The following is a 27655-nucleotide window of genomic DNA, read 5'->3' as shown; positions in this document are numbered from 1 at the left end:
ACAACTGTTTTTTTTTCTTTTTACTATACTAATAACTTCTATGTTTTGGGTAAAATATTCACTCACAAGCCACTTTACACCTGGTTCAGCTGCTCATTACACCAAATCACATGGCAGTAACTCTATGAATGTAATCATGTAGACATAGTTAAAACAACCTGGTCAAGCTCACAATGAGCATCACAGTGGAGAAGATGATTTAGGTGAGTTTGAATGTGGTATTGTCACACTATCCCAGGCAGGCTGGTTTGAGTATTTCAGAAACTGCTGAACTACTGGGATTTGTCTGCAGAACCATCTCTAGGGTTTACAAAGAATCAACAACAAATGCCTTGTTGATGCCAGAGGTCACGGGAGAATGGATAAACCGCTTCGAGCTCATAGGAAGGCAACTCAAATAACCAAAACAGGACAACATCAGAGGGACAACATTCCTCTTCACCCTCTACACTGCAGACTTCTCCATCAACTCCCCACGCTGCCACCTACAGACGTTCTCTGACAACTCTGCCATAGTCGGCTTCATCACAGGTGAGGATGACTCAGAGTACAGACAGTGGACTCTGGACTTTGTGGACTGGTGCCAGCAGAACCACCTGCTGATCAATGCTGGGAAAACCAAGGAGCTGGTGGTGGATTTCCGGAGACGCAGACCCACCATACTGACACCGGTGAACATCCAGGGAGTGGACATTGAGATAGTGGACTCGTATAGGTACCTGGGTGTTCAGCTGAATAATAAGCTAGACTGGAGCCACAACACTGATGCTCTTTACCGGAAGGGTCAGAGCAGACTCTACCTGCTGAGGAGGCTGAGGTCATTTGGAGTCCAGGGAGCACTTTTAAAGACCTTCTATGACTCTGTGGTGGCATTTGTCATTTTTACAGCGTTGTATGTTGGAGCAGCAGTTTATCGGCAGCTGAGAGGAAGAGGTTGGATAAACTCATTGGGAAGGCCAGCTCTGTTCTGGGATGCACCCTGGACCCACTGGCCAAAATAACATCTTTGATGGACAGAGTCTCCCACCCCATGCATGTAAATGTTGCTGAACTGCAGAGCTCCTTCAGTGACAGACTGCTGCATCCTCGATGCATGAAGGAGCGTTTCCGCAGGTCCTTCCTCCCTGCAGCTGTCAGACTGTACAATCAAAACTGCTCCCAAAAAACATAGATGTTTACATCAGCGCTGTAACGTGCACTATTTTATCAACCGATTCACACTATAACCAGGGTTTGCCTCTTATCTGTATTTAATCTGTTTTTGATAACCATTGTCCTTGATGTAAATATGTAAAAATTGTGTATGTTTCTGTTCTGTGTCTTGTGTACTACTTGTTTGTATATGTGTCTTTCTTGCCGCTGTTACATCCAAATTTCCCCTTGTGGGACAATTAAAGGATTATTCTAAAAGCAGGGAATGCAGAAGAGCATCTCTGAACACACAACACATAAATCCTTGAAGCAGATTGGCTTAAGCAGAAAAAGACCACACTGGATGCCACTCTAGTCAGTTTAGAACATAAAACTGAGGCTACAATCCACGCGTGCTCACCAAAACCTGACAGCAGATGACTGGAAATATTAATAAAAAAACCACCATCTCTCGTGCCAGCTGAGTCCACATTATTCTTCTCTCATGCACACACATACCAGTGATGCAATACACCTTCATACCAATGGTTTCACAATATTCCAGTGTTAAACAGCTGGCAACAGGTGCCAAAGAGACAAATACATTTATTATAATTATTACATCATTATGGCACCGAAAGCAAGAGAGAGGTTTGGGGAAAAAAAGAACATGGAGGTAAACAATTCAATACAAGTTCAAATTGTGCAAGAAGTCAACTTTAAAAATGTTTTATGAGGAAGGAAATGCATTCAGCACATTTGTTGAATGTATACATAATTTTTATTTACCAGAAAAGTTCACATGACATCTTTAAATTATTCGAAACAGGCCACGAAGATAAGCAAAACAATGTGAAACTCTTGAATTTTTTATCCCACCGTAAAAGCTTTTTCCTGTCCAGAAAATCCTTCTCTGGAATATTTGTTGTATAAGTATCTGATGGACTTTTGGAAATTTCCCAGTATGACATCATCTTAATTTAGAGTATGCCCTCAGAATAAAAAAGATTTTTTTTACTGTGAAAAGTTCCTCAAAGCTGTTTTAATTTTCACATAGGTCCTTGTTTTAAATCATTTCAGACAGCTACCCAGGGCAATACCTCCTCATAATCTGCTGTCTACTTCTGCATTTCAGCACTTCGCTGCAGCTCTAAATCTAATTTTGTTAGAAGGCACTGATAGATGACAGACTGATATAATTGTTTCAGTGTTTTCATTTTATTCTATTTAGAGTAAATGATTGAGACGGTGTGCACAATCAGTCAACACAAGCATAATGAACAACCTCTAAATGTGCTCACAACACAAGCTGCTGCTCCAGGAGCAAAAGTTTCTCAAGCAAGCAAAAAAAAAAGTAAGCAAAAAAGAAGGAATTACAGTTTAAAACAAAACGGAAGCAAGAAACATAGCAAATCAAGTCGATATGAAGCATTTACAGTACAACTACTCTACTGCTGGATTGTTTCTGAGATGCATCAAAAAGTAAAGCAAGTGGACATGTACCCGAGTTGTTACATTGTTAAAGAATTGGCTCCTTTGGAGCATAAGCAATATGGAATATCCAGAAGATCATATTCAGTAGTTTTTAAACATAGCAAGCAAATCCAAAAACATTTGGGCCTGCTCCAAACTCAAGACCATCCAAGTCTCACAGGGCTTACAGCTAATCAGTTTACAGTTGTGAGTCAAACATAGCCTCTGTGTCACTGAAATGATTCAGCTGTGGGCTGTAAAATTAAACACAGTCGGCTCCTTCTGACATGAGCATGTTGCTTCTTGGATGAAAGCTAAGCAGCTTATTTGCAACCCCGTAAGACTGAGTAAACCTGCAACGCCTTCGCATCAGTCAATACAGGCAGAGCAGAATAACAAGGTAAGTCAATATTGTAAGACGGTATTGAACATGACATGCAGCCCACCATTCACTGTGACAGCTGAGCTGGCAGAATGAGTCATCACCTGCATCCAACAGCAGGGTCGAGAAGAACAGCCACTAAATGACAAGAAATATTTAAATATTTTACACCTGTAATAATTCATCATGTGCTATAAAAAGCTCTGAGTGCTCATAATAATGCAGGCGATTCCCAGCTGCCTGTTGGGAGTAAAATACGACCAGTCACTTTTGACATGTTCGGCATTCTGATGTGCCGCCTAAGACTCCTCAGTTTGTCATTTTGATTTGTCATGTGTGCCTACATGGACAGTAAATGAACTGTACTCTGTTTGTGCAAATGAGCGTGAGTAAAAGAGACACACTTTATCAACAACTCTAAATGCATACTGTTGTGTACAGTTACTGGCCTTGGGACATGACCCCTCTGTTTAGTGGAACCTCACTATTTTGGGGAAGCCTGAAGGAGTCCCTTTTGGAGTTTTTTCCCCCTCTCCTGTGGTGCCTGAAAAAAGGGCCTTAAGTAGAGCTTTCCTTGTTATTACTGCAAATATCTACAGTGTGTTTGTAGGAGCTATAGCGAAAACTCTGGGGATGTTGTCTGCTCATCTGTCATTTTCTTGATATTACATATTTCTGCAAAAAAGGCATTTATATTTTATACCTGTCTCCTAAGGGATTATTTTTACATGTAGAAAACTTCCAATATTTCCATGATATATATGTATATATTTATATCTTATACCTGGTAGGCAGCTTCTTTATTTTACAAGAGAAAAGTGCTACATTTTTTAAGCAGCACTGTCTTCATTCTTCACCTAACAAAAACACTTGACCAGAGGGCACAAGATCAGTGAACAATGACTGCTGGCAGATTTGCTTTCACTAAATAATCAAAAGCCAAAATAAAAGAGAACTCAGCTTAATTACAAGCTCAAATAGGTATGACCCTGAGAACTATAATCCAAGAATTTGATGAATGTATAGTAACCATGAAATGGTTTGCTTCTGGAAAGAACACATGAATTTTAATGAGCCAGCGTATTTATTCAAACTGGGCTCGAGAGCTAAGCATCGTCTGTTAAATACTGCTGAAGGCTGCACTGTGAACGTGGGCAAATAAAACTCTCAATCTAATGCTGGTACAGGTGCAAATCAGTCAGTTATTACCTTTGCTGTAATTTGGAAAGTTAAACTTTTAAAGAAGTGCACAGAATGACAAAGGGCTGAATTATCACAGAGTGATTCACTGGGCCAACAAAACTGATCAGACATAGCACGGCCAGCTCTATCCATGCAGTTCTGTGAATATGTGCAGAAAAAGAGGGACATCCAAAAATGCATGTTTCAGCCATGTGTGAAAGTTAAGCTACACTGTCCTTTCTTCTCTTTACCTGTGAAGTGTTTTGAAGAATCTCCTGTCAGTTTTTTTTTACATTAACTCAAGGTTTGATCCAAGGTTGATCTTTGGCTGGTGTAAAAAAAACCTGATTTTCAAATGCTGTCATGATCAAGAGGTCAGCGTTCAAAAAGCTCTGTCATCTCAGTCAACTTCAACCTGATTTTTGAATGTTTTCATAGTGATTATCTCAGTGGGCTGCATGCCTTTTGCATTTATTCTTTTCAGCATCTTGGAACAAACCCACAGATCGAGGATGGATTCTGGATGAACTGATGTTTATTCATATGCTCTCTAAAGAAAAACACATTCAGCAATAAAATTTGCTTTAGGCCAAAATTCAAACACAAATCACAGAGAGCTGCTTCAGACAACAACTTCCACCAGAAACTCACGACAAAGTCTCATATCTGTGTAGCAGCTAAAAGGAAAAAAAGAGAAAAGATCGTGTTACAAAATTAACCTTACTGTCGCCATTCCAACAGTGACATTTTTGTCATGGCCAAAAATGTTTTTGAGTGAACTCATTCAAGCTTGCATGTCCAAAAAGTGAAAAAACATAAATCTATTATCACACAGTTCTTTAAAAACCTTCAACAAATTTAAGCAATCTGTGTTGATCATGTTCAAGCTGAGGAATTTGTTTTCGCTGCAGTACAATCAGGAACTACAGTTGTAAATTAGACATTTCAGTCAGGTCTCATGGGTCAGCATAACTTTGAGACCAGTGTAATTCAAGTGGAATAATGTGTTGCCTCTCACCCCCTATGTTTTGGAACTTTACTACGAATTTCACAGAAATGTATATTTTTAAGTTGTTAGTTGTATATGCAACCTGAAAGTATTGCTTTCAGGTTGCACATATATAGGAAGAAGGGGGCAAGTAGGTGGGAAAATAATGAGAGAGAATAGGACAAATAAGCACAGTCCCACAGTTAATGGAAGGTAAATGACTCAATTTCAAAACAAAACATAAAAAGAAAGGCAAGCAGAGAACTGGAATGACATATTCAAAGGATGGTGATAAATTACTAATGCAGAACTGTTAAGGCAGAAGAAGAGACTGAGTGCAGAGGGCAGAGGGGCAGAGATAAACCCAACCACAGCAGCCAATAAAATAGGGAGTGGAATGACAAAAAGTAAAATACCAGAGAGAAAACATGCCCAAAAAGTCAGCTAGCCAATCAAATATGGACAGAGTGGATTTTTGTTTTTAATTGAGGCATAACCGAGATTGGAGAGTGACAATAATAATAATAAGTCCCTATGATGACATACTGAACCCAGATAGGATCTAGGATATTTTCATTTTATCCACATAAAAGTAAAATGAATATCCTGTTTAGTGAAATAAATTAAACGAAGCGCAGCAGAAGTATAAAGGTTAGACGTTTAATTAAAACCAGAGAATTACTTGAAGGAAGATCTTTTATGAAATATTACTGTACTACACGTGGTAAATGTAAATTCAGCATATCCTGTAGTGATGAACTGAAGAAGCATAAACCATAGATAAATGTGTTCTTCTCCACCATAAAATCTCTGGGATAACATTAATAAAGCTGGCAAGTTTGCCAACCAAATGAAAAACCAATAAAATAAACCATTGAAAGGTTATCTTGTGGCAGCTGGTTCTTACTTGAGTTTTTCTTTAAAAACTATATATATATATATTTTACAGTTCTTTTAATATTATCTAACATAGCAAACTTCTTTGAAATAGCAGTGTGATGGAATAAAATATTGTGAAAAAGAAAGTTTTCTCATGACTCTGTGCAATAATGGAAAAAACAACCTTGTTGCTTCCAGAGGAATCAGGAGGGTAGGTAGCAGCCAGGTGCTACTAATCTAGCCCACCTAAGTGATCATCATCAGATGTGACATCATCACCTCCATAAAAGCAGAGGTTTTGGCATTCAGGTGTGTGTTACTACACAATGCCAAAATCTTCGCAGGAGTGGATGTCCTAGCAAATTCACCTCAAAGTCAGAAAATGCAATGCTTCAGATAAACTGCAAGACAAACTACATCTCAGACTCTAAAGTTATCATAACACTGCAATTAGAAAAAGACTGAACAAGTATGGTTTGGTGAAAACCAAACACAGCATATCAGCACCTTATACCAACTGGGCTTCTTTCTGTCATTGAGTCGACCATGAACTCTTCTGAGTATCAAAGTACTCTAGACTCAAACATGATTCCATCTCTTATTTGCCAGACAAAGCTTGAATGATACTGGGTCATGAAACAGGACAATAGCCCAAGCACATTAGCAAATCTATAACAGAATGGGTCATGGACCCCTTGTTGATCCTCTACCTAATCACATGAGCCAAGGTGTGAAAACGGGTGTGGGTCACAATCAGCCAAGGTCTCGGCTAGGGATGGGTATCCGGTGTTCTGACATAAACGGTAGTAACCAGACCGAAAAGCAGCGCACATTTCAGTGCTTTATTTTGGTGCTTTTTTTCCCTGAGATGTCATACACTTTTGATTCGAGCCAATCATTTTCCCTTTCCAAGGATAGTAGGCAGACCCAGGTACGTACGTTCTTTTAGAGCAGAGCTACAGATTAAAAATGCCCAAGGCAAAGCGGTCAAAAGTCTGGCTGTACTTCACAGTAAAAGATACAAACTCAGCAGCCTGCAACAAGTGCTTTAAGCTGATACTGTGCAAAGGAGGTAACACCTCAAATCTGATGAAACACCCGGCAACGCATAGTGTTTTTTTAAAAGCCGAGAAATGCACGTATTTGATAGCTTGCTGCAAGACCTCACACTTAGCAGCACATCTACTGCGGGTGTGGTGCCTGTTATCAGTCCCGGAGTTAGCAACATTCCCCAAGAACCCAAAGAGGAGAGTCCTGGCCCCTAGCCCTGCCAGTGTAGCAGAAATGATGACGGATGATGATGGCAGCAGCAGCCGTTCTTCTCTGGGTGAGTGGCTTAATGTTGTTCATGTGTAATTTACGTTGAGTAGGCTAACCACGTTATTAAATTAATGCATGTAAGGTGAACTAGCAAACACCGTCATAGTTACATGCAGCTGTCTTCTTGTTTGATGGCAGATACTCCCGTCACCCTGGCCAAAAAGGCTAAAATGACCAAAGAAAAAGTGGAAAACAGCTGAACATGAGAGGTTTTTGGACCAATTTTCGAGCACCGTTTAAGCACAGGCACCGTTTCAAAAGTACCAGTTTGGCTCCGGTATCGGATAAAACCTAAACGATACCCATCCCTAGTTTTGGGTGAACACACTGTGAAAGCTAGCCTACCCTATCAACTACCCTATCATGTGATTTACTAAGATCAATTGGCCCAGGAAGTGAGTGGGCGTTAAGGCCCACTCACTTCTGCAGAAGAAAGGGATCTCCCAGAAAATGAATCAAGGTGTTTCAATGGTCTAGTCAAAGTCAGACATCAATCCAACTGAAATGCTGTGGTGAGAACTTAAGAGAGCTATGCATAAATGAAAATCCACAAACTTCAAGGAGTGCTGTAAAGTTGAGTGGGCCAGAATTCTAGACCTTGAATGATAAGCCCTGACCTTGAAAGTGAGGTTTCCCTTGTAGTGAAATTTGTTTTCATGTTTTTATATTATTATTATTATTGGGAAGTCTATGCTCTTTTCATCTAAGAGTTAACAGGTGTAAGATTATGCATATACACAAACCCCTCTGTCTAATAACAATGATGACCAAGCAACGTTCAAGAAATACATCCACCAGAAAATGCTGCAATGTCAACACAACTTTCATTTTATAGCTACTAGTAATTCACCAACAAATTGTTTGTTAGTTCTTTTAGTTTGTTCAATAAAAACAGCAGCACAGGCAGTTTCCACACTGCATAAATAAAAACCTCAGATTTGTACCTTTTCTGATGAGCAATTGAAGTTTTCCTTTTTCTAACTCCAAGGTGAGGCTGTGCCCGTTCTGTCCCTCTGCATGAAGCAGTATCCCAGAGTTCTTCAGGGTTTTAAACTTCAGGCTGATGCTCTCACTGGACATCTGCCTCGGCCTGGGAGTCAACCTGTAGATGAGGCTGCTTTGGCCATTGAAACTCAACACGTCAGAATCTTTAAAAAGACACACACACACACACAAAATCATTACCCTGGACTCAGATGCTTGTAATTGTTATAATTCATTACACTCATTAAATATTTAATTATGCAACCCTGCTTTCCAGAAATCCCATCTGATATGCTGCACATTTTGCAATTTTCTGTTGCAAAACATACATTCTGGATTCTTCATCTTCTACCTGCAGTGTTCATATACATATAAAATATTACAGTAAACGCTTCCCAAAGGCATATTAATATTTAAGCATCAATAAAAGAAGAAGAGAAGCTAATATTCAAATGATGTCTGACTATAGAAAGCAGATTAATGACCACTGTGCAGCTTTCATGTCACTCTGAAGAAAATTATACACTAATGGTGAAAGTGTTGCTTAAGAACACAAATCTCTAGCCTACAGTGTCTCTATTGAAGCGTCAAATTAGAAACGCCAACTCAGACACATGAGTTATTGGATCCAATGCATTTGAACTTCTACAAGTGACAGAAAGGCTGAAAGCACCAGAAAAAAAATATGCCTTGAAATTGTTCAAAAGTTTGTCTGTCAGGGCTGGTATATTATATGCTTTACATAAATCTTCTTTTCTACCACTGTTACCAAAGTGTGTACACTGAAGTTAGTGCAGGTAAAAAAAAAAAAAAAAAAACAACTGAAAAATTAATTTAAATTCCTTAATCATATAAGATTTTAATAAGTAAATAAAATGAACTCATATAAGATTCCCTTATGTGGGGTAAATCTTTGGGGATCTGAAAGACTTTTGTTTTTTTATTTACAAAGTGGGAGATCACATACAGTTACAGAGTTACAGAGTTGTGCGGAAAAGTCACAAAACGTTTGCGCGCTGCCAGCAACATGTCAAAGTCTAATTAAACCCATTAGCATCAACACCATTAACAGTAAAGCTGCAAGGTTATATTTTCACACCGTGCTGAACCAGCATGGCCATAGCTCCGCCCTAACCCTCTCCATCAACACTTCCTCTGAGCAGGTGTTTGGTGAGCTCCTACTGTCTGTTTCACCTGTGGCTCATTTCTACTGTAATCAGCATTGATCTGCCGCCTCTTCACCAACCCCCAAGGTACATTTACATCCCCTATTTTATGTACACATTGTTTTATTTACGCCTTTTGAGGAAAGAAATCTTTGGTAAGGTTCCAAAGGTAAAAGAAATGAAATTTATTGTTTAATTCTAAGAATTGGTTAGCAAATGCATTGATGTCCAACCCTCTCACAAGGCTAGATGATGCAAACCTGTCCCTATTAGATGCTAAGCATAACAAAAAAAAAAATGAAAAGAGACACTGAAAAAAAACCATTTTGGTATTTTACCCCCAAAATATGCTTCAAAGTCACACAAATAGGAATATACAGTAAATACAAAGTGTTATATAATTTTTTCAAGACGCAAAAACAAAATTAAGTGTCTAATCTACTGTCATGCTTTCAGTTAATGTCTGTAAGTGTAGAGAAACAAGTACTGAAAAACAAAAACTGACTGTAAGGACATCCATAGGTTTCCAGTCTGAGTCCAATCCGACCATTTGGATTCCAGTTGAGAGGAATCAGGCGGACGTAGCGAGCGATCACTTGGTGCTGTAGCTTATGCTGAACCACACTGTCTGCATTACTGTTACCTGCAAATGCCTTAAAGAAAACAAACAAAGACATAAAATCACAGTTAGCTGGTTTTGTGAATTTGCATTCATGCATCAGTCGACTCATATTTTGTTTGTGAGACACTACAAAGATAACTAAAATTTCCTCCTGTGGACATTTATTGTAGTAGGATTCTTACAGAAAATGAACATTTCATCTCTTCATTGAAGCTGAACTACTATCCCCAAGGTATCTGTGAGAAGTGATGTGTTTGATTTTTCTCCTAATGGAGGGAATATTGTTGAGATAGGGCCAGGTTTCTGGTGAATGGTTTCTCAATCAGGTAGAAAATTAGATTTGTGAAGCAGTAGTTGTAGTTTTATGTGCGTTAAATGCTTTGGTAAACATGTGGTCCGTGGAGAATAACATTTATTAACTTCTGCAATCCTAAAACAGCCTGTCTGCATTTTGTTTTAGCGTTTCAGCTTCAACTTGGACTTAACGTGATGCATTAAAATTCCTCTATGTACGTTTTAAACCTTTAGCTGACTGTTTTTCTTTTCTTCTCCCTCCCAGAACCCAACAGGGACATAAGTAAAAGACTTTTAATAAGTAAATGACTTCCATTATAAATTGCAGAACCTAGTCTGTTTTCCTAAAATACAAGTGCTTATGCTTTTTCTTAATATTCCCTCTCTTGGTGCTTTTCAATTAAAATGTTTCACTTGAAAGGTTACTTTGTGTACCTATTCTGATCATTATTTTTAATTAATATGCAAATACTGTAAACTCAACCTAAACAGCAGAATTGTAGCTCTGCGCGGAAATAAAGGATGGCTCAGTGAGCAACGTCCTTCACATGGAGGACATCTGCCCAGCTGGAAAGCCCTTAAACAAACCATTCAGTCCCCACTTGCTCGAGGCTCTGACAGGAGGGTGTGGAGCATGAGGTTAGCCGCTAATTCAAATCACTGCATTGGACTTCTTGACCTTGTTTGAAGTGCCAGGTAGGTTTGGTTAGATAATAATAATAGTAAATTATTACTCAGGTTATCTTTATCTTACATTAACATATGTATGATGATCCAAAGGGAGCAAATACTTCTTTCATAATAACTTGTTTTGTGAGCAGCAGTAGGTTTTTCAGCTGGTTGTGATCAGCTCATATTCACTGCTTTTTGAGGCATCATCACCTTAAATATAGACTCATATCTAATACCCTTGATCTACATCCTAACATTTGACCATGAATGCCACAGCTGTTATGGTATAAAAGAGCAGGTTGTGTTGGGGATGTATATACTGTTATACTGTGCACCAAACATAATTCAGCAACACACGTTTAGATATCACTTGCTTTACAAACAGTAGTTTAAAATGAACAAGACAATATATGCATAGTTTAAGTTTCCATTTTTTTAAACGTCACTGATGACACTCAAAGTGTCAAATATGTAGAACAAATGTGAATTTGATAGAGGACACATTTTGTGACAAACTGCACAGAAATGCTAAATGCATCCATGTTTACATATGATGATATGTGAGCTGCTTGAATAATTTCATTTGAAATGACCGGCCTCTTAAAAAAGAAACGTTTTTTCATTTAAATTGTGGCCAAGACTTTATTTACATTTTGACTATGAACAAATTCAAGGGAGGAGAAAACAGAAGGGATGTGTTGAAGGTGTAAGTGGGCTGTGGGATGTAATTATTTTCTTATTACTGGGCAAGAAATCTCCATGCTGTCAATCTGCAGCACACAAAAAACGAACTAATTAAATCATAATATGTATTATTCTGTGTATAAGGTTTAATTGCTTGTGAACTGAAGGTGCCAGAATGCTGCTTCAGAACACTTTAACCACTACTAAACCTACAAAGTCAATGAACATCCAGGAGTCATAACATAGACCAGGACAAATCTGCTCCACTAACATTAACAGAAAAATATTTAAGAGACAATCAGCATCAGAAGGAAATGAAAATATGTTATGCAAATCTAGTAAATTTACCTCTACTGACACTTAAAGAATTTGTATTTCTTAATTAGAACAGTATATACATCCCCAACACAACCTGCTCTTTTATACCATAACAGCTGATGCGAAGCATGAAAGAGGAGACGATGAGAGCGAAAATTGGAGAATGAGCGCTTCACTCAGCCTTACAAACTCTGTCCTCTAAGCTTAAAGGAAAAAGAGGTCCTGGAGGAATTGTGACTGATGAAGCTGCTCAGCAGTCGACTCTGTACCCTGAAAGCCGTGATAAACTAGGCTGACTAATATGCAGAGCTTTGGAAGGACTTCTGAGACATGCCACAGATTTATACCGACTTATGCTGTGTGTGAAATCAACAAGCTCTTAAGCTGTGAGAAGTCTTTTTTGTTCTCCCTCAGAAGGAGTATTAAGCTGACATTAGTTTTACCCTTGCTGTGAAAGTCTTAACTCTCCTAATCTTTAAAATAAAGCTATTTGCCACAGCATCAGCATGACTGGGATTCATTACCCACTAGGTGTGGTTTAAGCAAAAAGTTGTTAGATCTTAGAAAGTGATCAGAAAATGCGATGCTAATTACTTTGGCTTTTGTACATTTGAATAAACTGGAAGGTAGTTGTTAATATTCAGTTTCTGGCCAAGCAAAATTATCACTAGTAATGAAATGCAGACTCCTGGAAAGGTGATCTTTTTATTTAGTTGACTGAAAAGCTATCTGCTTTACTGACTTCTGATATTTTATATTTTTGCTGCTTACTTTCAACAGATTTCTGTTTTAGATCCAGCATTTTAGTCAAGACAATGCATTTGGATGTAAGCCCAAGATCACCTAAGAACACACTCTCGGTCATATATTTTTAACATTTTCTAAATTATTAATGCTGTTATAATAACATAATTTTTTCAGTCTTGCTTCCACCAAAGAAGACATCAGAACATAGAGGAGAAAAAACACAGAGGTTTAAGAAAGAAAGTAACAATAGCTAAATTTCATTTAGCTCCTTCAGTTTCACTGCCATGACATTGCACTGTTTCTTTCCACATGGTTCTAGACTCCTTTTTTAATTTCAGCATTTTTTTTTTAAACCTTTAAAAGAATAACTGAAAATATAAAAATCTTTGTAATTTTTTCCGTCCTCGCCACAACTGGAAAAATTGGTTTATCAATTCTACAAAATAACATGGAACATTCTCAAGGGCAAAATTGATATATATATATGTAAAACTTTTAAATGCCACCCAACCTTTAACTCTACCAATTAGTGTTGAAGACTGATGTTATATTAGCAGATTAAACAACATTGGATCTTTGCCACCAATGACGAGAAAGCAGCGTCACCTAAATTAACACTGCAGGGGATTTTTTTAGAATTGGTTCCCCTAAATTTGGTCAGGTCAGAAGAGGGAATGCAAGCTTGGCACCTTACTAAATACACATATTTATATAATACAAAATTAAAAAGCATATAATTTACAATAAAATGAATAATGTATGTTTTATATTTTTCAACAGTAACTCCCTTCACATCGAAATCCCCCAAAATCAGTCTGCAATTCAGCTGGTCAGTCTCCCCAGGCCCCTGCCACTGCACCCCACTTGGGTCACATTGCACCTGACCTTAGTGTCTGTCTTGGCGTGTGGTTAACCCACAGGGCGGCAAATTGATGCTATTTTTTTCCCGCTTCAGGGCAATATCTCCAGTGCAGTTAAGTCAGAGGTCAAAAGAAGCCAGCTGAGATGGTTCAGGCATTTAATTAGGGTGTCTCATATGTGCCCAGAGGCGCCATTTGCCACTAGTTAAAACTAGAAACTGTTAGGGCCCCAGGTCAGTGGGGAGACCCCCAAGGGCTGACAAACTTTAAACTACAACAGTGGCCGTGTACAAGAGACTTGACCTCCCTCAAGGGGCTCCATCCGACTACACTCACTGCCGTCGAAGTTGTGTACATGATTCTGTTTAAGCAAATGTAATGACAACAAAGAGGAGTTATTCTTCTGTGACTGACAGGAAAAGAGGAAGAGGGAAAAAAAAGTAAGACAGTGGTGAGTGGAGCCAATAATAATCAAATATTAATCAATAGATCCTGCGCCCTGCGTCCTGCATTCGGATTCACTACTGAGTTGAACATGTGGAGTTAGAGTTGTGACACTAGCAGTCAACTTGTTAGTATAGCTAGCAGGGCGAAAGATCATAAAGCTCATAGTTACAGTATTAAAACTTCATAACCAGTAAATAATAACATAATGGTCATGAACACTATAGTAGTTTGAGGGTCTTTCTGTGGATATTTACCTCCATCAGACCCTGAGGTAGACCCAGAACCTGCTCTAGAGATTATATATCTGGCGGAGGAATACATTGGGATCCCTCAGGAGGAACTGGAAAGCATTCCTAGAAAGCAGGACGTCTGGAATAACCTGCTTAGCCTGCTGTTCCCACTTCATATAACCAGTGGATGGATGAAACAACTTCTCCTGATTAGCATTAGAAAAAACCTGACTTAACCAATACACTAAATAAATGAAACACCATCCTGATTTTTTTTTCTTTCTTTTTTTAACACTAGAGGTTTGACTTCCACATTTTAAATCTCTCTTGATGCTCTCCCTCTGCAGTAAATTAATAGCAAACACCTGAAGACTTAGATTTGTTCTCTATTTCCACAGCTCAAAATGTTCACATAATTGTAGATGATGGAAACCTTAATACATTAACACCTTTACTTGATTTTTTCAGAAAATGTTGTTTTCTTTAGTCACGCTTCAGGCTCACTTTCCTCCAACTCTGATGACTCTGAGCTATTACAACAAACTCACCCCTATACTGCCTTCCTGTCGATACTGTTTCCAGTTGTGCCCTGCGTCGCTGAACATCAGCAGGTAGGCTGTCTGCCAGTCAGAACTGCCATAGCGGCCTTGTGTTGCAACAGCAGTGATTCGTGTCCGCCCACCCAGGTCGACTTCCAACCACTGATATCTGTCTGAACTCAGAGGAGACCAACCTCCAGCTCCTGGGCAGAGGGAAAAAGAGAGAGGGGAGGGAAAGAAAAACACCCTTAATAACCAGAGGAATTGAGAGTTGACTTTTCTATCTCATTATATATTTTTTGGAGCTTCAAAAAAAAAAAAATGGTTAAACCTTGACAGTACAATACCTTTAAACTTTTCTCAAGAAAGTTAAGACTAAAAGAACACCAAAGGGGAATAAAATAAATTAAATAGTATCAAGAAGCACTAAGCTATACAAAAACATCTGCTGAATGCTTTAAATACAATTTCATAATTAAGAAGAACAAAAAAGCATTCAGGCAAATTTGAGCAAGTTCTTCCGAAACTGATTTCACCAAACAAACTTCTTTTTGTAGTACAAGCACCTTAAATGCAAATGCTTTATCAGCTTCTTTCTTTAATGTTTAATTTGGAGTAAAGAGTTTAATCTCTGGCTTAAAATATTTTCTGTGCATAATAAAAGCTGCAACTAAGACATTTCAATTCAAGTACACAATAATTGCGCCCTGAGCTCATGGGCTCCATATTACCACCGTACATGGCAGAGGCTCATAATACGGTGAAGACAAGATAAAATCAAAGAATTCTTCCTCCCAGGATGATTTCTTCCTGTCAGAAATGTTAAAGAAAGCTATAAGGCACTGCACCAGCATTTTTCTATTTGGCCTCTACCTCATTATGTTTCCTTTGGAAAAACAAATGACATGTTTGCACAATTTCACTGACAAACAAGCAAAAGCAAAAACAAACAGCTTGACAGGCAATTATTAAAATACCAAAAGGTGATTTTTATGTTTGCAGTACTGGGTCACGTTCAACTGAAATTAGATAATAACAATAGATGTTACCAAAAAAAGTTTTTTGTATACAAACTATAAACAGATGCTTTTATTAATCCTGCTTCTCCCTCATTAGCAGATCTGATTTTTTTGGCTCATAACTTAACTGCCTTTCTTATAGAGTTCATAACTCTTTTTCCTATTTTTTCTTTTAATTTGTTTGCAAATTAGTCATTAACACTTTATCTCAAAAATATCCTGCAGGTTGTGACTACAGGATAATTTAAGGACTAAGAGTCCTGGCCCAGTACTTTTGACCATATAGTGTAAGTATAATCATAGGCAAGTCAAGTCAACAACTTATTTGTATTGCACTATTCAGAATAAAGGTAATTTAGAGTCCTTAACAGAACGCTAGATGAACACAAAGAGATATTTAAAACCTAACACAATTAGACACAAGAGACAACCAACACTAGAGTTGTTTCCCATGTTTGCAGACACCTTGTTATATATATCTGCCACACTAATAGATGTGACTGTCACTGTGAATACAAGTTGTTTCCACTGAAAGCTTAGTAGAAACAATGTCAGAACAGCAGTAAAACTATGGGAGGATCATGTCCTTTATAGACAGCTGTTTTATTCTGCCCAGTAATGACTGATCTTTAGACCATATGTGGACACAGAGGACAACCTATGAGAGGATCTGTTCACAGATGTCTATTTATATATTTTGCACTAATGTCTTCTGTAGCCTACAACTGTCCTTGTACACTAAGGATAATGGGTAAAGCAATTAAATAATATATAAATAAAATAATATGAAAAAGTCAAATCTGTCATCAAAGTAAAAAACAAAACAATATCTAATGTAACTATAGATATAAACAGTACACAAGTGTTCAAACGTATTTTGTTAGTAAGAAAAAACAATATTTAGCAACTTCCTATTTGATGAATCAGCAACCCCAGCTTGAATAAGATAATTTATCCTCATAAGACAACTATCTTATCAAGATAATAATTTGAACACATAATATATTTTTTTAAATGTCTTTTTGGACTTCAGGGGTTCTGTAACTCTCAGTCAATTGTGCAGCATCAGTCACTTTTTATCCCAGGCCAAGCTGAAATTATAATCAATGCATAAAAAATATTATTCAACACACTGAACAACTTTGTGAAGGTTAAAGGAAACGGTCCTTATAGAGAAAGTGTGATTATACCAAAAACAGCTATAATTCGTTCTGATGTTAAAGCAGCTTGTGCTCAATTATATGTGTGTTTTTGGCTGACAAATCTATTGTTCATTATTGTTGTTGTTGTTTTTGTTGTTGTTGTTGTTAGAGAGATTAGAGAATGTTACGCCATAGTTCTTTGTTTTTTTGTTGTGTTTTGTTTTGGGTTTTTTGTAGCTCATTCCATTTATAGGCAGCAAAGTATTTAAATCCAGTTTTTCCAAGCTCAGTTTGAATAAGAGGTACAGCTGATGTTAAAGTGTCCTGGGATCTGATATTGTAAGTGCTGTGTTTAAATTGAGTCAGAAAGCAGAGGTAAGCAGGCAGTCTTTGCAGTATAGAGCCTCCTAAATAAACACCGTACATACATGGTTATCACATTTTTCATGGCTGACGAAGAATCACCTGTGATGAGTTGTAAGGTACAGTGATACACAGAATTGAAAGGTTTAAATGTGGATTTAGGAGAATGCATACAGATATCACCAAATATCATCAGTATCATTATCTTCCCAGCACAATTCTTTTTATAATGAAAGACAATGATAATAGAAATATATGAATGCAATGTCTGCTTTTTTGTGAAAAACTTTTGAGTCTGTGATTAAAGCCCGCTGAGTCACTTGGTATCAGTAGAATTAAAAGTTTGAGTTTGAGACTTAAGCAAAAATTAAAGAAAAATCACTTCTGCTCTGCTCACTTAATCCTTTGTATCTTCTCAAGGAGTAGGAAGTTCCAGAATTTTCTCCGAGAACATTAAAGGCCTCCCAAATCCAATTTAATGTAGAAAAAGTTAAATGTTTTTGCATAGCCAGTGATATTACTTTCACACAGCCAACCCTTTTGGAACCAGAATCTGATAGTTCTTCGAGGAATCAATTTCCCTCCAAACGAGATATTATCATTTTGATTTCCAGCTTTTCTACTTAATTACAGTGAGATTACACATTAGGATTTTGAAGCTGACCTCAAAGTTGGGCCCTGCATGTTTGTCCAAAGAGACAGATGATTGAATACCCTCATCTGGTAGTTCAGATGTGTTCAATGCCATGGCCAGATTGCCTCAATAGTGACAGCTTCACAATTAGCTGCATGTAGCTAACAAAAGTCTGTTTTCCCATTATTTCTGCTATGTGAGGAAAAAAGGGAAAAGATTGAAATGGGGAAAAGCAAGGAATGGACAAAAGACATCAAGCATGTCAGTCTCACTGCATAAATTATGTCAGGCTGAGAAAAACTGGACAGATCTAATTAAAGATTAAAAAGTACTGTTCTTTCTGGACATTTGATCGATCATAAGTTAATAGAAATGGGAAAAAAAGAAAAAAATTGGGCTGTCTGATCAGCTGCTTGATTGATTTTTTTTTCCAAGGTGTGCTCATCTGTCCAAATCTTGTATACCGCAGCTCACCAAACCTATCCAAAAAATGGCAAGTTATCTTGTCTGTACTTGAATGTTGCAGCAATTTCTGTGTGTAGCAATTGAAGCTTTCAGGTTGAACAGATCAGAATTAACGTATTGGGTGAGAGAGAGAGGACCCAAACACAGGACACATAAGCAGGTTTTAAAAAGAAAAGTGAATTGTTGAGTTTTTGGCTCTACAAAAGTCCAACATGATCTGACAAAGAGAATGCATGCACACATGGAGGACATACATGGGGACGTACATGGGGCAGGTGGAAAAAATTAAGTCAGGACAGACAAACCCAAAGACTGGAGCACTACTGTAAACAAACCACGAGTGCTCTTTTAGCAACTCACTGGTTTTATTCATATGATTCATATCATATGACTGGACTTTGACAGCCCTGTTTCCGTGTATATTCAAAAGAAGGTATAATATCTTATCACATGTTGTGAAATGAATTAAAAGTAGTCATAAATGTAAAAAATATCATTAATACTATTATATGTCATAAAGTAGAGATGTAGTTGGGCGATGAACAAAACTATTTATGATCCGATTGCATCAAACATCATAATTAATTGACACTTTAAAATATTTGATCCAAGTCAAACAGGTCTCATTTTGTTACATTTTGTTTGCTTTGACTCCTCTCCTTTTGCATCTTTTCCTCGCCTCCTCTGATCCCATCTCTAATGGGAGGAATAAAGGCAGGAATAGAGGATATGCTACTTGGGAACTGATAAGGGGGGGAATGAAACAATAAGAATTTAGACAAATATAAAAGCAAACAGTAAAATCTAAACAAGAACCAAAACTTAATAAAAAGTAAACAAGAACCCGGGACTGTGAAGGTTTGGTTTAATATTTGTGACAGTTTCACTGGTTGCAGCGTTTGCTGGTGTCCATGCTGGACACTGGAGAAAAAAAATGATATCATGAAGGTAGGTGATATGACAAGATTAGCATTCTTATGACTATTGTTACTATTACAGTAAAAACAACAGTAATCATTATTTCATTACTTCTGAGATTTCACAGTATATGTTGACATGGCAAGCTACAGTAGGATAAACTTTTCTTCTTCTTGGATGAGATCTGTTTTCAGTGCACCCCTGCATTTACTCTCATCTAATTTAAGTACTCCTGATTAGCCTGCAGTTCACACAGAATTACATGGCTGAATAGGTTGTGCACGTTTCTAAATGTTAAAGCAGTTTTTCTGATTTGATTTTGGTGGGAAATCAGTTAATGTTTAAACAGTTTGTTTCCTTCAGCTCATTTTTATTTATTTATTTTTTAGAAATCATAGAAATAATAAACACATGGTAGCTCCATTTTATTTTTCCAATAATTTGTTCCCAAATATTTAAATTAAATTTGCAAAAAAATAATAAACAAAATACAGTAAAATAAGGAAACAATAACTGTTTTAGGATATGAAGAAGGCCAGTTAGAGGTTTAGGCAACATTTGCATAATCATGGTTGCTCACAGGCTAATGCTGGGGTTAACAGTGCAACAAGACTGATGCGCAGTGATTCGAAGCAAAATTAGCAATCCATTTCTCTTAAACATCTGTGTTGTTCCATACGAGTCTGCTAAATGTGCTGGTAAATTAACTCTGAATAAGGTGGCTCCTTAGAGAATAACTATAGAGTATGAGGAGTGTTAGCAGCAGCTGGAGGAGACGTAAATGAACAGAAGCTGCTGATTTATTCACTGATTTCTTTGGAGAACAGTTGGGACTTTAAAATAAAAGCAGCTCTGGTTAATTAATCTGTTAACATGGACAAATTTTGGATTCTTTCTAGTTTTTGTGTTAATACTTTCAAAACGAAATGCAATCTGTTAAGGAATCCATAGTAATTCAGCTTTAGATTTAGAAAACTAATAAGGCTTTGTAACCTTAATGATCCCAGCTGTTAGTGCAAGAGATAAGTAAATGAAGCATTTCTTATTATTAGCAATAACTTAAATCCTCACTGATACTAAACAGTAGAGCCTGCAAGATTCTGTATTAGCAAACAGTTAAACCTCTCAGCTCAGAGGCTCCATACTGTCTCATGTTTAAAACATATTGTACACTTTGCATGCAAATCAGCTGTATCTTGCTGTGCATGTGTATATACCAATCAATATGAGTAAGGCCCTATGGTGGGTAACATATTTCCCTAACAAGTGAAACTTCACTAACTTGCGGGTTGCATCACGAAGGATATCCAGTGTAACAATATGCCAAAACAAAATGTGGAGCCAAATTAAGTACCATAGAGTGACACAGTACACATGTACAGGCAAAATGAGTGCTCTGATTTAGAAATGGTAGTTTCTTGTTTGCACAAAATCTGACGCACATCATTAGCTTCAGTTTCGTTTTTATTCCAAGTTTTCTTCTATCTTCATCTCCTTGGTGATTTTTTTTTAGCCGTGCGGGGAAAAAAAAAAGAAAAACTAACTGATGTTGTTCAGATGTACTTAATCTTCCTTCAGAAGCAACACATCTTCTGTTATGCAGATCAAACTCGGATCCGTAAACAAACGGAACAGGTTGACAGAAGTGGAGAAACACAGTGGGTGTGTTTGCTCACAGCTTTTGCCATCAAACACACCAAGGAAACAGAAACCTGCAGGCTGCGCTTCCTGCTGTCTGTTAGGTGGTGAAAATCATTCACATCCTGAGTTGTGTCAAAGACAAAGACATCAAATTTCCTTTTTGATTTATGTCTCTGGTTTGAGTGTAAAGCAGCCAAATGATGGTGACTGATGCACCAAAAATTTTTCCCAGTGACCACGTAGCCACACATTCAGTTGTTGACCTCTATCTTCTAATGTGTTTGCAAAATATTCTCTTTGCCGATTAGTCAAATCACAAGGTGTCAGCTGTGAATCCAGCTGAAATGTGTCTTTAATGTTGCATGCTGCACCATCAGACGTGCTGCTGCACCATCAGACGCGCTGCTGCACCATCAGAGCAGAAACAAAGGAGAGCTTCCCTCTACATCTGCTCAAGGAAAACACTGGAGAGTTAAAAAAATGACAATGATGCAGCAATAATTTATTAATGTTAAACTTCTAAATTTTATATGTGAATACTTGTGAGTATAGCAGAGGGAGGGATAGAATAGTTAAACTATTGTAACACTCTTTGGCTTAACTACATCACCAACCTTGCCTGTTACCTTTGAGCCTGTTTCCTGAGATGACGAGTAGATGTCATGAAAAATTTTAATCTAAAACAACAAAATGTTGGTAAATGCCAATGAGATGGCAGGATCCTGGGGTTCTGAAGTGCATACATCTGGTTTAAAGACAGCTACCTCTGAGGCGTGTTCAGGAAATTCGCTCAACCCACCAGTGGAATTAAAGAGTGAAAATGAGAATGTTTATCTACAATAAAATCTATACATCTGCGTGAAGAGGATACATTTTAAAAAGTTATGACTTGATCAGAGTGGAAAGGATTCCCATAGCTGGTTACATTTTGCATCAGTGTCCCAATTCTGGTCAAATAACAGTATTTAATAAGATGGAAAAGTTATTGATTTGAATAAGCAGATAAATAAATAAATGATTGCATCCACTCTATTTTTCATCATAGGATTCAGTGGTGAGTCACAGAAATATGAAAAGGTTTCAGAAGCTTTCAAATCCATTATTTGATTTTTATTAGCTTTAAGAAATATATAATATCTTTGACACAATAGGAGAACGCTCTATGAATCTATTTTGGAGGATCGCACCTTCTATTTTAAAAGTCTTGCAAGCCCAGGATTCCTTTTATACTAGAAGGCACCGGTGAAAGCACAGACTGAAATATGAGCATTGAAAATGTCACTTATAATACTTCTTCCGGCTAGCTATCAAGCTGGTGGATAACAGACGTCTCCGAAGACGTTTTGCAAACATGTGATATCTTGATAAACTGAGCATATTTGAAGTTTACACAGCTACATTCTCGCCTGAAAATATGTTAAAAGTTTATTTTGTGACCCAGAAAGAGTAATAAGAGTAATTTTAAAACTTAGTACCTGTCATGATCCGGAGTCTGTGACTCCGTGTTTATGTTTTAGTTTATTATTATTATTCTGTGGTTTTGGTTACCTTGGGTGTTTGTACTCTTCTGTTTCATGGTTCATGTTCCTATGTTCTGTGTCCCCCAGTCTGTGTTAAGGTTGTGGGTTATGTCATTACGTGTATGTGTTTCCTGTTTTACTTTGAAGATCTGTGTCTGATCTCAGTGTGTTCACTTTACTTTTCCCCTGTCTCGTCAGGCCGGATTACTCCCAGCTGTGCCCTCCTTTTGTGTCTCATTCCCTCGTTATCCTTCTGTGTATTTAAATCTTGTGTCTGCCTCTGTTAGTTGCTGGTTCGTCTGCGTTTCTCCCGCCGTCATCCTGTGTGGTTTTTCCCTATGTTCTTCTTCGCCTCCTCGTCGCCGTCTCCCTGTATCTCGGTTTCTTGTCTCAAAATTTCAGGTTTGTTTTTCCTTAGTTGTTCCCAGTTTAGGCTTTCTTAGTTTTAAGCTCACCCTCACCATCTCTGTTTGTGTCTACTTTTGCTAAATAAACTCACTTGCACCAGAGCTGCCGCATCTTGGGTCCTAAATAATTCACACACGGAATTGGTTGAGCCGCGCTATGAATTCTGGGATATGGTAGGCCACGAAGGACACACCAACCCATCCTTCAAATTCGGGGAAAATGAGGATGCATTTGTCGGCTGCATTTGAGTCTACGAATTTGGACAGCCTTCGTCGCATCGCTGTGACGTAATTGGCCTACAAATGCGGCCTCAGGAGGATGCAGCCCGTGAATTTGGACACCCCCTCATGTCTCATTTTCAGACTTGGTTCAGCTGTGTCTTGTTCCCCTGGTGTTTCCACTCTGTCCTAATTAACTTAGTGTATAAATAGCCATATATTTCCTCTGACCTCTGTTAGATTTTTTTGTGTCCCTTGCTTGGTTGTTGTCGTCCCTCATGTTTGCTGGGTGACTTTTGATTCTGCTGTTTATATTTGTTTTTTGGATTTGTGACTGACTTCTATAATCCAACTAACTTAGGTTCAGGTTGTTTATTAAGTTTTGCATTGAAACCTCTTAATTTTTGTCCCTTTTCCACCACTTACAACACTGGTTATATTCTAGTCCATGCATTTCTAACTTCTAGCCTATACATAATAATTTCTTGTTATTAGCTTATTCTCAAAGCTCCCAGTGAAGTTATTCAGTTGAGTTTAAAAACCACACTGAGAGCACTAACAGGGAGGAGGGAGAGAGATCATATTTCTCCTAAATGTCAATGCCAGATTTAATTTGTGAGTAGAAGGGATTCAAACTCTTGAATGATCAGCCCATAATATTTAGTCATAGTACATCATTCTCAAACTGCAGGCTTACTTGCAGGAGTTTCCAAAAATAAAATGGGAGGCTGAACTTTTAGCTATTGGTCTACTCTGCTGTGAAAACTATTCCTAGTTTGAGTTCAGGAAATTAGGCTTAAAACTTCTTGATTGAGTTTATAGTTAGGGCTGGGTCAAGTTGCAATAGACTGAAACTTCAGTGGGACTCTCAATGACTCTCAATTTTTATTTATTTATTTTTTTTAAACTCTGCATGCAATCTCTGCCACAACTGCATTGTCTACTCTGTCCTGTACAGAGGTATTGCTTTTCTTTCCTTTCTTTACCCCTAAGCCTCCAGTGTGTGGGAGGGAGATGACTGCTGCTACTTGAGCCTTGGTTATTTCAGAGCTATCTTGCTCCCAAGCATCATGCTGTCCTTGTGCAAAAAGGACTGTTAAATCATTGGCATTAACTCTCTAATATTGTAGGTGTTAAGGGGCTTTTTACCATAATATAAGTGTTTGTGAATCTGTGCTATATAGAAAAACTAAACTTTAGTTTATCTAGCTTCTTAACAACAGCTCCTTTTAGAGTTATGCCCTCCAATTTCATATTGACAGTTGTACATGGGTTGCTGAAACACAGCAGTGGATGGAGTTGCTAAAATCTGCAGAATCGCTCATATCACACAGTTTCACACTTTCGTTTGAGTAAGTATTAATATGAAAAGTAATGCCTACCTTGTGCCCTAAGAACAACACTTAGGAGAATCCATGTGGAAAGCTAATGGAGTTTGATTTATTGATCAAAAACATTTCAGCCAAGACAAATGCAGTAATTACTGTTACTCACCTTCTCTCCGGTTCAGCTTGGCAAAGCCGGGTCCATGGCTGCCGGATAATTGTGATGAGCTCCTGAACGATGATGGTGGCAGGTTGGATACTAGCGGACTGTGACACACCTCTGAGAATCAGAGAACACATAATTTAAAACAATAGGTGAGCATACACCTCGTCATTGTTGCAAATGGTAAACAACAATAGAGATTAATGTTCATGATTAGCTTTAAGCTGTGTAGTGTTCTCGCCATCTGACAAAACACATTCATTTAACATAATGGCCAACAGTGGAGTGGATCAGTCATGTCATGTGAGGCTACTCATACTGTCTAATTCTTATTGACTATATTAAATTGATGCCGAGTGTGGTACGATACAACATTTAGCCTTTCTTTCAATTTACAGACTCAGCAGCATCTTTCAGCTTTATCAGTTTCTCCAAGGATTACATGAATATACATAATTACATTTTTACGTTCATTTAAAAAAACACTGCAAGCATAAGTTCAAGGCAACATTTTGTCAGTTATAAGCAATAAAGAAAAGAAATATGCAGATTTTTGTGCATTCATGTCTGATAAACAGTTATTTAACAAACTAAAATGTTCAGTAATCCGCTGAAGTGACTTGAGGATTGGACTTCAGCTAAATCCTCCTGCTAGATGATCTTTGTGGCCGGGAGCCAAATATCTTAGAGAGCTTGGAGAGAGAGATATCTCTTGGTGAGATTATATAAATGAAGCATCTTAAGCTTTGTTTAGTCAAGATTTAATCAGACTTTGCCTTCCTGCTTTGATATTGGATTTCTGCCTGTTCTGGGAAATTAGACAGAAAGTTTGACTTTGCTTTCACTTTCATCATTTTAATTGTGCTTAAACAACACGGTACAGCGATTTTTGCAATGTAAAAAGTAAAGCATTAAAAATCAAGTACAAAATTACTCTGGATTATAAACAAAAGTACTGACATTAAGGATAAAAATGATCAGAAGCTAAATACAATTGAACTTTTTGATAAAGCGTAAAAGGCATTTGTGTGTTTACACAGTTTAAAGATTATTTGCATAAAATGTTTTTTTTTTTTTTTAAAGATTCTACTCTGAAAGATCTACATCTGTGCACTTCATCTCCAAACAAAAGCACCTGTGTCTGGCAGCTGATAAAGGGGAGCAACTTAAAGAGAATGCATAATTATAAAAATCTACTAATGTCTCCTTGATACTTGAAAGGACTTCCACAGTTGTCTACAGTCAGGTGTTCCTGTTCCTATGACAATTGATGATTTGCAATATATTTTTAGTTTTTCACCCCACCCCTTCCTGAATGAAAGTGCCATCTAGTCTATCTTTTCAATTATCAACTGAGAGAGGTGAAGCTGACAGCTGCATTTTTCATCCCCTTTCAATGTGTATGAAAAAGACACTTAGAGTCTGGACTTGAAAATTAAGGTGTAAACAGATCTTCTTTCGGTGAAACACCGAAGATTAAAACCGTATATATGTTTAGGCATACCATGGTGTTTGTGCCATTGCCTACACGAAACAAAATACCTATATAGATTTCCAAGAATGCCAAGGTTGGAAATTAATATGAAAGAGAGGTATAATGTGTACTGTTTGTGGTTTTGTGTGTCTAAAATTATGCAAAGATAAGAAATAAAGTTTTCATGAGTAAGAGATCATTTGATTCTTTAAGCGGAGAAGTTATTATGTAGTCGGTTCCCATTTCTGTGTTGCTGTCAAAGCTAATTTTGAATACAAGGTGTCCTTTAGCGGCAGTGTGTAGCGACAGTAGTGAGATGGATAGCTCACTTCCAACTAGTCACATATGGGTGCTCATACGTCACGCTTTCCTGATTTTTTTCAAACATTTATTTAAGTTAAACCAGACCATGTAGTTTTAGTTAGTTTTAAGTAAAAAAAGAAACTTGCAACACAAATGTCCAAACAGGACATTAACCACAACACCCTGCTAACTTCCAAATCTAGACCTTGTGCCTTAAAACACAACTGTTTTAATTTCTCAGGAAAAATATTGCTGCATTAAGTGCATCAAGGACTAAAAGCAAAGGTGACATTCTACATAGTGAGACAGGTATTTCACAAATAGGCAGAATGTGATGATGCAGGATGACTAGGCGTTGGTTGTATTTCCAGCAAACATATGTGATAAAGATATAATTCAAAACTGCAATAATAATAATCAGTATCTTTGAATATATTGTTCGAACTCCTATGAAACATTATAATACAAGATATTTCAGGCATTCTTGAATGTCAACATTTTAATGATTTAAAATATATTTGAAATTTCTCGTGTCCATTTAAAAAGAAATTTAAAGAGAACTTCGATACCTTGTTCTTATTTATTTTGTTCAGTGTCCAGTTATTCATTTATTACATATTTGAAATGCAGCTTTTTGTGGGTTGAAATTAAAGACCTTCACTGAGTTCACCTATGCACATTTAGCAACAGAAAGCACAGGATAAAGTCATAGGCTGAGGAGTGCAATGCTTCTGAAACTGGACCACATTTCCTGGTTCCACTTCTTAAAAAGGGTGACCACTGTCCGGTGTCAATACAGAGGCACTATCCCTAACGTCTATCTGACGCTGCAGAGGTGTGTCAGTCAACTTTAAGAAACCCAAAGCAAAGCTTTGTCACTTTTTGACTGCTTCAGTGACCTCGGCCACCCTGATAAGCGAGTCATCCCCATCGTCCCCTGCTCTGCTTCCACTTTGAGGATCTCCTCAATTCCTCTCACATTCTTTAAAGTATTCTTTGCAACAACTGACTATAACCTCAGTTAAGGTCAGCACCACTCTGTCCCCACTGTATACACTTTGAAAAGGAGGTTGCTTGCCCTTCTGCAGTTACCTGACGGTTTCTCAGAAGTGCCGTGATGTTGGCTGAAAGTCTTGCTCGATGG

At 37.7% G+C, this 27655-nt stretch overlaps 1 protein-coding gene across 1 annotated transcript in view; it reads right to left on the bottom strand.

Annotated features, from left to right (window-relative positions):
• Positions 1–27655, bottom strand: part of LOC146560777 (contactin-associated protein-like 4) — a 78298-nt gene that overhangs the window by 35494 nt on the left and 15149 nt on the right. The window contains exons 2-5 of the mRNA XM_085296221.1: positions 24741–24851; positions 14928–15121; positions 10011–10158; positions 8300–8503 (exon numbers count right to left, since the gene is read on the bottom strand). Of these exons, the coding sequence (XP_085152347.1) occupies positions 8300–8503; positions 10011–10158; positions 14928–15121; positions 24741–24851 (657 nt within the window). The remainder of the gene's footprint in view (positions 1–8299; positions 8504–10010; positions 10159–14927; positions 15122–24740; positions 24852–27655) is intronic.

Source organism: Mchenga conophoros, linkage group LG13 (assembly GCF_057382185.1).
Source record: "Mchenga conophoros isolate Kocher_MC1m ecotype Shallow Benthic linkage group LG13, M_conophoros_male_GT1.1, whole genome shotgun sequence".
NCBI classification, from domain to species: domain Eukaryota; kingdom Metazoa; phylum Chordata; class Actinopteri; order Cichliformes; family Cichlidae; genus Mchenga; species Mchenga conophoros.
This window is presented reverse-complemented; position numbering and strand designations above follow the sequence as displayed.